Genomic DNA, 15143 nt, shown 5'->3' with positions numbered 1-15143 from the left:
GTTGTCATCTGACGACCGGGCAGCTCATCGAGCCCATCCAAACCCCAAAGGCACCATCGCCACCACCATCAATCGGACGCGGCGCCATCTTTGTTTTGTTGCTTCTCTCGCCTCTCTCGCTGTCGGAGATGTGTGTGTGCTATTTTCTTCTTGCTCAAAATGAGTTTAGGCACTTGGTGCCAGTTTACAGCAGCATTTAAAAGAAAAGTTGGGGGTTTTCCAAGGCCAATGACGTGTCCGCCTTGCGCCAGTTCGGTATCACCAAAAGAAGTGTTGCTAGCGGCGTTAGCTGAAGGGGTAGCTCTCGGTATGCAACGCTTGGAAGGCCTCGTTTCATGGGCGCTGCTCTGTGCACCAGTGCTGCTGTACAAAGGGGCAAATTTTGTCCGCTAGCGTCGTGCAGTGTCTCTACGAATGGATACCCCAAGATGTTTGCTGACCGCCTGCACAGACTGGCTGTCGCTCCGGTCTGCACACGAGTGTCCCATGCTTTGCGCTCTCTTCCCGGTGACATGGTCTTGCGAGTGTTTAAGAAGTGCTACATAAGCAATTCCCTGGACTGCACCGAGGACGACCTGCTGTGTGGGCGAACGCGAGCCAGAAGCAGTCGTCCGACGATACTTCAGGCAGTTTTAAATGAGTAATCTGAGACGAAACAAGTTATAGTCTCAATAAAACATTGGTTGGTACCTAATTTTTTTTTTTTGCATTTTTCGGCTACAAGGTAAGGGGGTCGACCTATATTCCGCCTCGACCTATATTCCGCATTATACGGTAAATGCTTCGATGCATGCAGGTCGCCACATTGTAGAATGTTCCTCGAGGGAACATGTCATCGTTATATCCCTGACGTTGCATTGACAGTTGTTCGTCAGAAACTGCAAATGTAAGCCTTACAACCAACAACAGCAGGAAACGTTATCTTGCCATTTGTGCTGCAGAGACAACGCTGATTACACTACCCTGGGGTCATGCACAGCATCACTGCAATTGCTACAGTTGAAACGTTAGGATTGCAATGAACACATTCTCCAGGCTGGTTGTTTTCGCACATCACTCCACATTTTCCCTGATAACCCGGCCCTGCATATAATCCGCACCCCCCCTTTCAGACCGCTGGAAAATGCACAGCACTCCACATTTTCCCCGCCAAAGTACCGTAGTTTTGCGCCTATAACCCGCCCCTGCATATAATCCGCACCCCCACTCTCAGCCAGCTGGAAAAGAAAAAGAAATCCTCGCGTATTAATTGCCCGCACATTCGATACAGGTAAGGCAGCACCAAAGCTACTGCTCAATCAACACATCACATACTATGCAGACAGAGCAAGTAGAATACACTGACTGCAACACGAAAGTCATAATTCCCTCAGTGTCACTGCTGTCGCTAGAGCTATCACTTGAACTGCAGTCCTCACGGCTGTACACAAGATCATCTTCGGTTCCATCCATATTGTTGGTGTTTGTTTTTCTTCCTTGCTTTTGCCCTTGTTTTTTCTTCCGTGTCCTTGTATGTTTTGCGCAATCGCTGCCATGGAAGGCTTAGCCAGTGTTACTGCGTAAGAGCACAATGCGCATTGCCGTGAAGCTGGACTAAAGAAAAATTCTTGCGTATTATCCGCACCCCTTCTTTGCCCCTGAAATTTTCGCAGTTTTGGCGCGCGCAAAAATAATTCAATGACAGACAAAGAAAAGTATGGGAGGTGCTAGCTTAAAGTGATCTGACATAGAAAAGTTACCCGATATGGTAACAAGCCGTTCTTATTAAGCCAAAGCCTGGGACAGCCCCACCCACCGGTGCCAGTGCCACAGGCATCCGGTCGTCCTTGCCGCCACCCCAGCACATCTTCTTGCCGGACTGGCGGTGGTGACGGCCTCCGGCTCCACTTCCTGCGGAGGCCAGCAGGCGCAGGTCCCGCATGGCCAGGGCAAAGTCCAGCTGGAGCTTGCCGGAGGAGTGGTCCACGCACTGGGTGGCACTGGTGGCCCCCCGCCGCCAGCCCCAGCGGTTCCACTCGGCCGTGCAGTACACCAGGCTGGCCGGGCAGTGCTCCAGATGGCTGCCCACCTGGCCACGCAGCAGCCACACGGGGCACCCGTTGATGGCGTTGGCACAGGGAACCTGCACGGCCGCAGGTGAGGAGGAAAGAGGACATTGAGACCTCGCACAACCTAAATGATGAACAATGTGCAGCTCAAAACGCAACCTTGAGGTACACCATTTTCCTGCACATTTACCCTCGGAAGTGCAGAAGGAACTTTGACGCAGAATACTCATTAGGCCATGTAGCTCACAAGCACGTATAACATGTTACCTGATACGTATACCAAAACCTGTGTATCAGTGGATTCATTTTGGTGCCTGGGAGACAGATTGTACAGGAGAACTTACCATATTTGATTGATTGTAACATGAGGGGCGACTTTCCATTGCATCCAGGACCAAAAAAATAAAACCATGAAAGTAACACGATGGGTAACTTTTTGTCATATCAAGCAAAAAGAAGAGAGAGATAGAACCACCAAAGTACTCGCACAAGGCCTGCAGAAGCATGGCAAAGCACGTTTATTTTTGAAACACTGTGACTAGACACCCACTTGTGAGGCTTCGAACTTCATTCACAGGATGTCCATATTGAGCGACATCGCTTGTTTTGAGCTGTATCAGTAAAACATTGACTACCATGGGGCGGTTGCACTGTTCTGTGATGAAATCAGCAACACTATTGAAGTGGCAGCCGTGGGGAGGCCCTCAGAAACCTTTTCGGTTGAGTTCACACGTGAAAAAGTGCTCCCACTGCAGCCACCATCCGCGATGGTTGATTCATTCACGTCGAGCCTTGAAACAGCTGCTGAATTGCCGATTTCTTCACCCATCAGAACAGTGCGTCTCTTGAAACGGGTGCCGCACTGAGCGCGACACAGTGCCATCGCAAGGGGGGCCAAAAAAAAAGAGTCAAAACACCTGAAGGCAACGAAAACTGAGGCATCCACACAGTACGACACAAAAACAAAGGCAAAGCGCTGCACACGCCGTGAATGCGCCGTTACTACCAACGAAGAAAGAAGAGAAAACGAAGAGAGGGCTCTGGTATATGTTGCCAACTAGGTGGCAAAATGGCCAAAACTAGCCTTTGATGGGAATTGGGTGCATCATTGCACTCTTTAGGCAACTTGAATTTCGGTATTCAAGCATAACACGAGGGTCGATTTCAGCTCGCAAAATTTGAGGGGGGGGGGGGGGAAAAAGAAAAAAAAAAAAAAAAACTCTCGTTACAACCGAGTAAATACAGTACTATCACACGTGAAGCTCCATACAAAAGGAGTTCCTCGGGGCCATGAAGACAAAATAAAAGTCTGATTCACTAGAAAGATTGATGATGGTGATGGTTTTGTGCCCTTTGTAATGGGAAGTTGCTGCTCAAAGCGCGGCAAAGCCAAAGAAACAAGAAAGAAAAAGAAAAGGTCACTCCTTGCGTAGCTCTACAGAGCAGCACCGCTGTAGTCTCTCTCACAGTCTTCGCCCTGGTGCACAGTTGTGCCACCAGACTGCTTTGCCCTAACACCAATGATGCCAATTTCATTGCAAACTTGAGACAAATAATGGAGGCATTGAGGAAAAACAAAGCAGCGGCCACCCCCCCAGCCCCTTTCCAGCAACTTCTCTGCAACATCCCAGATTCTTGTTCCAGCGATATGTGGCCACCGGTCTAAGCCATTGCCAAGAAACATGACTGGGCGGTTGCAGTGGAGCCTCTAGGTCCGTTTGACCATATCACCTGAATGCCAAAGTGCAGTTAACACACTAATAAGAACGTTTTTAGGGCTGGCATATAATTGGTCACTGCTTCCCAAATTACGTCACTGTGGTGCATAATTTGAAAGTTCCTCAATATTCCTTGCGTTTCTTTTTCTTTTTGGTAAAGAAAGCGTGTTTCCTGGTTGGAATGCAGCTGACTGAGTTACCAAAGGCTAGTTCTTTCAAAGTGGACAAAGTTGTATCTGGTCCTCATGGTCCCTTTAAGCAGGGACGCTGCTCTCGAGTTCAGCAAACTCTGTGAAACTTGTCAGCCTTGCTGCATTCTTTCTACTGATTTCAAGTATGCTGTTATTTTTTGAGTAAGACAATTAGTTACCTAGATAATTAGACATAAGTAATCATAAAACTAATCTTTATATTTTCCAATACTATGAACCCTGGTGAATGCAGCAAGAGATTTTTTTTTTTTTTTTTTGATACACTGCTTGGAACTAATTTTACAGCTCATTAAACTTTGGTGGCACCAGTGGCAAGGAACCATTTCAAATGCCCGTTTCAAACACCAAAGAGCTGTAAAACTAGTTCCAAGTAGTGCGTCAACAAACCGATTTTCTTATTGCACTCACCAGGGTTCATAGTATTGGAATATATAAAGATTACAGTTTTATGACCAACACTGTTTTGTCTATTGTTCCTCCGAAAATGACTAATTATCTAAATTATCTTGGTGACTAACTGACTCACTCAAAAAATGCCATATTTGAAATCACTGGGAAAAAAGCAGCAAGACTGACAAGTTTTACAGAGTTAACTTAAAAATTAAAAGAAATTGTATTAAGAGCCATGTCCCACGTGCCTTTATTTTGGTGGGTGCAAAACGGCTTGAACTATCGCACATGAAGTTTCACACTAAGGAAGTTCCTGGGGCCCTTAAGTCTGCTTGCACGATTCGAAGGCGAAAGTCAGTGGTTGTCAAAGGCTTCTTTCTTTACTGCTGCATCGCGTTTGCATCTCTTTCATCGCCTTTTGGTGCGAGTCACCCCAACAAGTAGACTGGCTACTGTTGACACAACAGCTTTCCCACCAGAGAGAGCTCTCTTCAGCGCTCACCTGTGACAGGGCAACAACCATGCCGATTATTGTATTCTGACGGGATACTCGGCTGTGGCTCAAACCAAAACCAAGGTTCAAAAACCACATAAACCAAAAATGTCATTTTTTTTTCTCTTAAAGAAGCACTGACACCAATTTTCGGAGTTAATATTATTGCAAAGTTCACTTCCTTCACTCAACAGAATACCCTGGCTGAAATATGAGCGGCCTGCGACGCGAAGAACATAGTTCCAAGTGGATCTTATTTATCGCGCCGACGGAGCAGCGCGCAGAGCGGCACTCAGCAAATGGACATCAGCGTGACATCACCCTGTGAAGACAAAAGAAGTGACGCGACAGCGCTCGTCAAAAACTCATGACGTCACGGCGAGCGGGCGCAACAACCTCTCAAGCGGGCGCCGGTGACGTCCACACAAAGCGGTGAGGTCAAACCGGGAGGCTGTCATATGCGCCGTTCGGGATGAAAGCGCGGGAATTTGAAACAAACGATTTTCAGGCCGTTCAATGTAATTAACTATCGCGCGCTGAAGTATTTGAAGTGCTGTTTCAGGTTCACCAGACCCTTAAGCATCGATAAAAGCAATTAAAGTGCAACAAAATTTTCATGTCAGTGCTCCTTTAGCAGTGGTGGCCATTCTGGCACCATTTCTGTTGGCCAACGACAACTAGAGTCCTTTTTCGCGTTTGATGAGACATCTAAGGCTTTCACCACAATATATACCAGAGAGAAAACTGCCACCCCAGTGTCATGCCACCATGGAGGCCACCCACAATGAAACAATAAGACTTCTACCTTGTCGCAACAAAATCACTTTTCGCTTTTGATAAGACATCTAGGGCTTTTGCCATAATATATACCGGAGAGAAAATTGCCACCCCCCGTGCCACACCACCATGCAGGCCGCCGTTTCTACAATAGAACAATAAGATTTCTACCTCGTCGCAACAAATTACACCTGTGCCACACGTACACGAAAAATGACATCAAGTGTTTATGACTTAAGGGGGGACGTGGGGATCGGAGTGAACTTTTTTGTTTTTTGGCGTAGAGTGATGAAATTCGGCAAGCACATTGGAAAGCACTCCAAATGGTGAAATTTAAAATTTCATGATGATACCTTCAGTAGTTCTTGTGTTACAGAGGTTTACATGTTGCCCGCTCGTGGAAAGCCTAGCAAGGTATTGACACATGCTAGGAAGTTCTGAATACTTCTCAATTATAGTCAAAAGAACACTACAGGGCAAGACAGTCTTCAAATTTTTTTTACACCCTTCATTTTTTTTACAGAAAAGAATAATTTCACTTGTAACCTATAGGACATAATTGACCTAGCCATAAATTCCACATTAAAAAATAACGAGGCCCTAAAATGAAAATCTAAGACTGTCTCGCCCTGCAGAACTCTTCAAGGATCGAAATAAAACAGACAGGGTCAAAATCTGCCCAGTGATTGCCACGCTATCCTTTCCACGAGCAACGAAGAACTCGTAAAATGCACTTTTGAGAAAACGGCTCTTAAAGTTTACGATGATGTCACAATTTTCAAACTGCACCAGCAGCATAGTCCTTGCTGTCGTTGCTTGGGGACAACCTCGCATACCTTTGCCCTTTGATTTGGTGCATCTGGGATGCCTTCCTGGCTCATTGGAGGTTTCTATGTGTAGGCCTTTAGATGGCAGAAGCACCAGTTTTACGCAGAGTGTACCAAAAAGTTTACTATGGGCTACTAGGGTACCTATATTTTACTTCATGTATGCCTAATGCATAGCTGTCTCCAAAATGAAGAGTAAGGCATGGTTTTTTTTATTAATGTGCCAGCAGACTTTCAGCTTATTTCTGGGTGTCATAACCTTGATGAAGCTACAGCTTAGTACATGAGGCTGTTCAGTGTCAAAAATTATATCAGGGCATCACACGCATAAGATGAGCTATTTGAAGGCAGAATATACATTTGTTTTACATAATTACAACATTAATATTATAAGAATGCCATGCTCTTCTTCAGGCGAAAAAAGCATTGCAAAATGGACATTATAATTGCAAACATTGTAAAAATAGAAAAAAAATAGTGACACTAAATTTTTTTTAAACGCTGTAACATTACGGCATCTTCTCTAATTAATTTAATACTGAAAATATAATTGTGTAATCCCAGACTTGGTTGTACGAACTAGTTTAGAGCCACGGAAAAAGTTTCTCAAATAAGCCGGGTTACGTGGTTCATTGCACCCCCCCCCCCCCTTCCCTACAATCCCCGACGCGCACGTTCACCACGATCGTAATTTAGGTAACCTTACTATGTTTAGCAACTTTACTTTTGCCATTAAATTACACTTTGCGTACATCAATTATTACTACTCGCGCGCAATAGCAACCGATCCCGCTATCGGCCGCTGCCCGAACACGTCGCGCCAATGCAGCGCGCGCCGCAACTTCTGGCGAGCCGGTCATTCCATTCCTGAAGCTCGCGAGCTCGCTGTAAAACACAGCAATAACTAAGCGTTTTATAACACGGCAATGCGTCCAAAAGTTCACTTCACGAACACCAATTGTACACGGACGCACCGAGTTTCCCACTCAAGGACGCACCACGGCGATGTCGCGGGCACGTTTTCGATGCGTCTTTCGAGCCGCGCACTTCCCTATCTGGCGCACGATCTCAAGGCGCCGCGATAACGATAGCGTCACTGTACGGAATCGCAAAGCATGAAACCACTGAACGGGAACCGAGCCGACCGCGAAACCGAGCGACACGGAGTGCGTGCGAACTGCGCGTCAGCCGAATCGCCCGGCGGCCATCTTGTTGTGGCCATGGCGGCACCCAATCCGGAGAGCCGTCTTAGCTAACGCGGCCGGAGAGCCAATCGCGTGTTAGATTCTATCGGTTGCTTCGTTTCACCGTCTCTCATTTTCCGCCGTTTGTGCGTTTGTGAATGAGCGACAATGAAAGCAGCGACAGGAAATCGGAAGTTGAAGACTCTGCCAATCTAACGCGACCAAGATGGCGGCGCCCGGTGCCGTCGTTCCGGAGATACAGCGCTGCGAAAATTGCCGTTTTTTCGTCATTTTGCGGAAATAATTTGTCACCTCAGCTGACGTAAATATTTTTCTTTGGCACTTCGCGATCGTTTTCGACGGGGAAACTTTGCAGACGCATAGAATATAAAACGTGCAATCCGAAAATGTGACTTCCGAAAAAACGATTTTTTGGTCACTTTTCGCCATCTGATCCCCGCGTCCCCCCTTAAAGGGGTTGTGCCACTAAATTCTAAGTCTGTAAAAAGCCTACTGTAGGCTTTTTCTCCATTTGTGCGGTGGCGCAGTGGTCTCGCGCGATGCGCCCGCTCGGTCACCGTTGCAGGTGCAGTTCGCGGCGGGCACAGCTGGTTTTTTTGGAGCGGTTTTTCAAGGGGCACGGTTTGCATATCCATGGTTTTCATTTGTCTGCATCCGAGGATGTAGACAAATCGGAGCTGTCGCGGCTTGGAATGACGAGGCGGCATGTTTACTTCCGTGGTGAAGCACATGCGCGCGGGAGCAGACGCCGCAGTAAAGTCGCAGCGCCGCATGGTAGACACACGTGGCAGAGCCTCCTCGCAACACTGCGACGTCACTGCTTCAATCGGCGCCCACAAACCGAATCCTGTTCACATGAATCAAGCGATAATAAATTTTTTACTCAGAATATGTGCATGTGAGAGCATGTATCATGCTTTCTAAAGAAATATAAAATGTTTGCAACAAAGAATGCACAAGCAACAAATTTGGTGGCACAACACCTTTAAGTTTTAAGGCTATTAATTCACTGCTACACGCAAGAATCTAATGCCATTCGCTCTAATGTCATTTTTGGTTTAAGGAGTTCCACACAACTCATTCACCTTCACGACTGCCTTAAATCTGCCTACTCTCAAATGCAATGAGCACCAAATGAAGCCAACCAAACTCTCAGCACCGGAGTGGTGATGCGGAAACGTAGCTGAACTTTGAAATAAGACGATTTTTTGTGCACAATTGATGGCGAAGTTTTGAAGAAGACGAAGTTCACTAGAACAGCAGCAAAAGTAAGAACATCGCGTTACTCTTCGTGTTAAATTTTTCGGATTTGGCTACCGCAGGCCGGTGACGGCAGCTGCTGAAGCCACTTTTAGTAACGGCTCGCACCATTTTTAAGAATACACTGTTTCTCATAACGTTTTCTTTCACACACACACACAAAAAAAACAGTTTTGACCCTTGTAAGACGTTCTTCTCTAAGTTGAAGACTTCTAAAATGTGAATGAATTTCTCTTTTTTGGTCATGACCACCATCATGCCTAACACATTTAATGCCTTTGCGCTTTCGCGTGCAGCACGGCCTGCCCAATTAATGACATTCATTATCTTAAGGACTTTTAAACACTTGACGTCATTTTTCGTGTACGTGTGGCACGAGTATGAGTCGCCTTAAAAGCACTTTCCTTGACTTGCAAAGCACTTGTCAATTCATTTTTTTTTTGTCTCCGTTCACTTTGTTTCAGGAACTCTTCTATTGTGATGCTGTGAGAGGCCATTAGCGAAACTGCCTTTACAGTCTATACATCACCAAAACGCTGTCCCAGTCAAATTTTTATCCCAGGAAATAAAAGAAGCTGAACGATGCCAGTCTAGGGGATAAGGTGGTCAAGGAACGGCTGTCCACTGCTGCAATGCCCGACACTCCTGGGCACTCAGTGTAGTACGAGCATTGTCGCGATGAAGGCACCAATCCACCTCGGATCTGGTTGCTTCCATCGAATGACCTCTACAGTTTTACTTAGAAACAAGTACGATTGTAAACTTGATTCTGAAGAATAGTACAACGTAAATTCCCTTGGATATTATAATGAATAAAGATGCTGGCTGTTCGCTTTCAACTGGAAAGCATATTCAAAGTTTTAAGCGTTGCAGAAATGGCTTTCCTATAAATAAAAAAAAAATGTCTCAAGGCTGTTTTCAAGTCAATCTCCAACTGGACAGACGATCTGCCCGCCACAAAGTGTGCACAATCTAAAAACATTGTAACAAACTTATACGACGTTCAATCAACTGACACGACGTAACAATGGCCCGTTTTTGTCACACGGCCGCAGACGCGAACGGTATGTTCGTTTCCGTCGCCGCTTTCCAGACGAACAATCACCACGCGAAACGGACAGCGGGCCATCGAACACGCCTCTCACCTTCACATTCGGGCACAGCAGTAAATGCTCGTCGCCTTTGCACGAGTGGAAACTGGCGCCGCAGTCGAGCTTGCAATGCACGATCGGGCAGCTCGCTCTCTTCTCCGTCCGCGCGGAGCATTTCGTGATGCTCACGCAGTTGATGCAGTGCGGGTGTATAGGGTCAGCGTCGTCTTCCCAAGCCATAAACCTGCGACGCGAGACAACAAAACTGCCGCGCTGTAAACAATGCGACAAAGGATTGAGTGTCAGCGGCACCCGACCCGCATTACCGCATCGTCACGGCCGGAATGAAACCCGATTTGAAACTCGACACCGCGAAAATCGGACGAACCAGGCAGAAAGCCAGCGGCCACCGTTTCTAGGGCTGTCACTAACGCAGTCAAAGTAAACCTCTGACGCGCGTGGGCGAAGTCATCGCCGAAGAGTGACATTTGAGAGCGACCAGCCAACCACCATGTTTTTGCCGGAGACAAAAAAAAACGGTCGTGAGGAGACCGATGACAAACAAGAGCCGTCACGAACCTTGTCGGAGAAGAGACAGCGCCAGCGAGCAAAGCGACGTGCTTGTTGTATGCGCTTAATTGTTACGGCACCGACAAAGCGAAGCGAATTAATGGCATCGCAAGCCGACAACAAGCTGAGAAAGTTTGACAAAGGATGAAAACACCACACACACAGCTGATGGCACAGCGTTGCCGGGCGCCCGCGAGAAACGCCGCTGAACTGGCTAAACGGCTAAACTTGGCAGAAGACAATGCCCGTGACGGGAGCGGTTGTCATGACGACGAGCCAGCCTGTTCGCGCCATTTTTGAAACATCGTTTTCGGTGGACCCCACATAACTCGAAAAACGCAGCTGTTCATGGATCAGCTTCCGTTTCAACGCATTGCCATGATTTCAACGACCGGATCTTCACTATTATTTTCAAGGCTTCAAGTGTTGGAGCCTTAAAACATGCTTCGAAGTGCAAAGAAGGGAAATGATGATGAAAAACTTTTATTTAGTATCAATCAATGGGTTTTTTAAAACCCTTGCTAGGAGTCGGCCCGTATCCCTTTGGACTTGACCGCTGTCTGAGCTTGACTGATGATTTTCCGTTGGGTTTCTAGGTCTGAGCTGAGCATCAGAGCCTCCCATGTGTCTATGGTGTGTGTGACGTCGTGTATCTGTGGGCACGCCCATATCATGTGGACCATGCTTGCCAGGCTTTCTCAATGTTTGCATTTGGGTTTAAATTGACCTGGGTAGAGTTTACTAAGCAGTAGCGGATTCGGGTAGGTTCCAACCTGTAATTTTAGATGCGACTGCATCTCATTCACTCGCCTTGTCCCTCCACACAGCGTTGTCCCTCCACACCCCTCCCCCTACACTATAAAAAAAAAAATAGTTAGCGGCGCCCGGTTTCGACCCCACGACCCTGTGGGTGGAACGCGAGGTACATGGTGCTCTTCCCACTGCGCCACAAAACCTAGACAGAATCAAATGCTACGAACGAGCCTTATATCCTTGACTCATTCAAACTACGTCAAGAAGCTACTGATACAACGCATGATGGGGCAATGATTAACACTTGCAATAAAAGAAAAGAAGCTCCCACTTACAGCAACAATGATGGAGTAAAGGTCGTTGCGACAGCGAAGCCCCAAGCATACCACTTAGAAAGACTGACCAAGATTGGCCAATAAAACATAATAATAATCATAAAACATAATAATAATCATCATAATAATAAACATAAACATAATAATAATCATACGCGTTCCCGACACGTTTCACGCGATTTCAGAATCAATCCAACGGAAACACCAAGTGAACCCCACGATGCGTCGCATCTACACAGGGTTCCCCTCGCGGGGAGGCGGGCGCAATTTTTCGCCAGATTGCCTGTTCCTTCTTGCTAAGTTTGCGGTCTGCGTCCGGGTATTCTTTTCTTGTTAACCTGTAGTATTGCATTATTTCTCGGTAGGTGAATATCCTGTCTTTTTCAGACAATATGTGTCCTGTGGAAGGGGCGCCTGAGCCTGTCCGGAAAGTGAGTCCTCGGGCGAGCTCGTTTGCTCCTCCATTGCCTCTGAGAGCCTGATGGGCCGGGGTACAGATTAGTAAAACCTGATGGTCCATTGGGTTTTTTGCAAGGATTCTGACCGCCTCAGCTGATATTCGTCCTCTGTTATAATTGTTTATGGCGTTTTTGGAGTCGCAGATAATTACTTTGGTATTTTTGAACGTAGCTGCCAGCGCTATCGCCACTTCTTCCGCCGTTGTGACAGACATATTTCTGATCGTGCAGCATGCGCGTATACTGCAAAGACGGTGGAAGGCTTGGGGAGCGGAATGTGTGTTGAGGCGCGGAAAGAAAAGAAAAAAGAAAAAGGTGGGTAGCCATCTCATTAAAAAAATTCCCCGCATTTCCCCGAGGGGAAGAATGTGAAAGTGCGAATGCACGAGTTGAATTTGCGCGGTTCGGTAATGTTCTCGAAAGAGAGATCACACACACACACACAACTACAAAGAAAGAAAGATGCATTTATTCACAGACACCTATTTGTGTTGTCGTTGTACTTGATTGCTAGAGCGGATCTCAGCTTTGAAATTTCGTGTCAGTACTCCTTTAAGCAGGTGCATTAGCCCTTCTCACGCCCGATTCTTGGCCAATCCCCCACGTGGGTATGTGCCATGTCAGCGGCCAGGCAGCGCGCGCCCATCTCCCCCCGCTGCCAAGGGAGACGAGGAGATTCCTGGCCAATCCCCCACGTGGGTATGTGCTATGTCAGCGGCCAGGCTGCGCGCGCCCATCTCCACGTGCGCGGACATCGCCGGTGGACGCAGGTTCAGGGTCGATTAAGAAGTGCATTGCACTTAAAAAGACCTCCGTCGCATGCCCCCGCGCGAGGGGCACGAGTAAATGCAGAGCATTGGGGGTGGTCACGTGGCGTAGGTTGTGGTAGTTGGCGGTGGTAGTTGTATTTGTTGTTGTCGTAGGGGTTTGGTAGTTGGGTTGCGAGACGACAGAGAGAGAGAGAGAGAGAGAGAGAGAGAGAGAGAGAGAGAGAGAGAGAGAGAGAGAGAGAGAGAGAGAGAGAGAGAGAGAGAGAGAGAGAGAGACGTAAGTACGTAACGTGTTATTTATTGCCATCGTTTGCACCCCACCCTCTCTGCGGGGCAATCGGTTAGATCTGTAGTCCGCCGTCGGTCCAAGTGCTTCGCAGTCTCTGCCCCGAGCAATCTGGGTCACTCCAGTGGGGGCGGGGGCGCACGTTTCTTTGACGATGCTCGGCTCCCGGTTGAGGTCGCCCACGTGACGAACGCAAGAACAGAGCGCAGGAGTAGAATGGAGTGAGCCGCGCCGATACCCGCTTTATATTCGTAGCGCGCGCAGTAGAGGGAGAAGAGGTAGCACCTGCTCCTGCAACGCCTCTTTCAGCGCCAGAGCACGCGCATGCGCGCCCGCACCTGTTGTTGAGAGCCAAGAGGAGCGGGGGAGGGGCGCACGTGCTGGCAGGCTGCGGACGCCGATCGCCAACGGACGGGTGACATCGTGAGTTAAAGAAATGCTCTGCATTTAAAAGAGCCTTTGCGCGAGTGACAAGGCGTTCGCGGTTCGGGACCCGAAAGCTGGAAAACATTTCTCTGGGCAAGGTCTGGCTTCGAATCCCTGTATTTTTGGGGACATGCCTTACAGCTCAAAGAAAAGGGCTAGCGAAACGTCCCCAGTAAGCCGGAATGGCCAGTCCGTCCCAGTAGGCCGGTGCATTATGCACGCATTATTGCAACACCGCCAGTTAAATCGCGTCCGAGTTTGTCGTGCAACTTTGCTGAACACCCACGCACAATGTGCCATTCATGCACATATCAAGACCCAAGCCTAAGCTTCCGCTTAGTTGAATAAAGTTTAAGCCCCTGTATAAACTGCGTGGCAGTGACACTGCCAGGGCCGTAGCCAGAAATATTTTTCGGGGGGGTTATGGATTTTGGAAAGGGGCTAGTTTTGCTGAAAGCAACAGTAAGTATTGCTTACGGCCTGCCTGGAAAAGGTTTCGGGAGGGGTTCGAGCCCCCAAACCCCCCCCTCTGGCTACGGCCCTGGACACTGCTACCCAAGGCCGGCCGCTGAACCCACAGCGTGTTTGTTGCAGGCAATAAGTGTGCGGGAATAACATTTAAACGACGTCAAGCTACCAATTGTCTTGAAAAGCACGATCTAGAAAAAAGGCCACACCGATTAGGCTTGATTTTTTGGCTCTTCAGCTTTTATTTCAGTCACCAAGGATGCTGGAGCCGGCATCACTTGGGCGCACCCTTGGGTCGAAGCCCCCTTCCAAGACCCAGCAGCCTGGGGTCCTTTCTCCAGCGTGGGATCCTGTCCCAGCTTCGAATGGGCAGGACACCGCCAGCCCTGCCCAAATAGACAGTGTGGTATTCGCCCTCTCCGTCGGTTTCATCGTCACTGTCATCGTCACTCTCGTCTCCGTCGCTTTTTGCTGGGCGCCCCGGCTGAAAAATGCAATAACGTTTGCTCTTGAAGTAGGCGCAAAAGTGGGCATATTATATTTACCATTTATGAACGGGTCGAAGATCTCCAGCACATTCACGGATCAATGGTCCCATTGTAGAACATTTGCATAGAAGCAAGAGCCGCATAGCGGCAAGGGCTGTCCTCTGGCAGCCAAGGACTTGATAATCGTCGAGACCCATTAATGCCTCCTCCCCACGACGTAATCTTCAAAATGAATACGTTTAACCTGATGTTACATACTTCAACGCCAAGAAAGGCTTCAGTCACAGCGGAAATCACATGTCAGTTATAAGCACTTTTACAATGGTCATACGTAGTTGTATGCAGTGTGATAGCGGAAATTTCCGTTTAAAACAAGACGAGAAACCGACATCACGAGTATTAATAACTGTGCCTTGAAAACAAAATGGCCTTGTAAATACTGTGCACAGCACTTTAACATCGCAGCTGTTGTTGCTGGCCGCAATGTGTGCGGCTTATCAGAAAATCCTGGGTCATAGTTGCTCCTGACATTTACCACGCACGTGAGCACGCGCCTTACGACGAGCGC

The 15143-nt window shown here is 47.9% G+C and overlaps 1 protein-coding gene across 1 annotated transcript in view; it reads right to left on the bottom strand.

The window, feature by feature from the left end:
* The window catches only part of LOC144162446 (F-box only protein 30-like), a 38762-nt gene extending 27980 nt beyond the window's left edge, over positions 1–10782 (bottom strand). Inside the window, exons 1-3 of the mRNA XM_077692972.1 lie at positions 10601–10782; positions 10076–10265; positions 1796–2122 (exon numbers count right to left, since the gene is read on the bottom strand). Coding sequence (XP_077549098.1) covers positions 1796–2122; positions 10076–10261 — 513 coding nt within the window. The 5' untranslated portion in view covers positions 10262–10265; positions 10601–10782. The remainder of the gene's footprint in view (positions 1–1795; positions 2123–10075; positions 10266–10600) is intronic.
* Positions 10783–15143: the final 4361 nt, after the last annotated feature.

The sequence above is a fragment of the Haemaphysalis longicornis genome, unplaced genomic scaffold (assembly GCF_048455015.1).
Source record: "Haemaphysalis longicornis isolate Haplotype H1 unplaced genomic scaffold, Haemaphysalis longicornis Haplotype H1 scaffold_12, whole genome shotgun sequence".
Classification (NCBI taxonomy): domain Eukaryota; kingdom Metazoa; phylum Arthropoda; class Arachnida; order Ixodida; family Ixodidae; genus Haemaphysalis; species Haemaphysalis longicornis.
The sequence above is the reverse complement of the archived record's forward strand: the minus strand, read 5'-3'. Positions and strand labels throughout refer to the sequence as shown.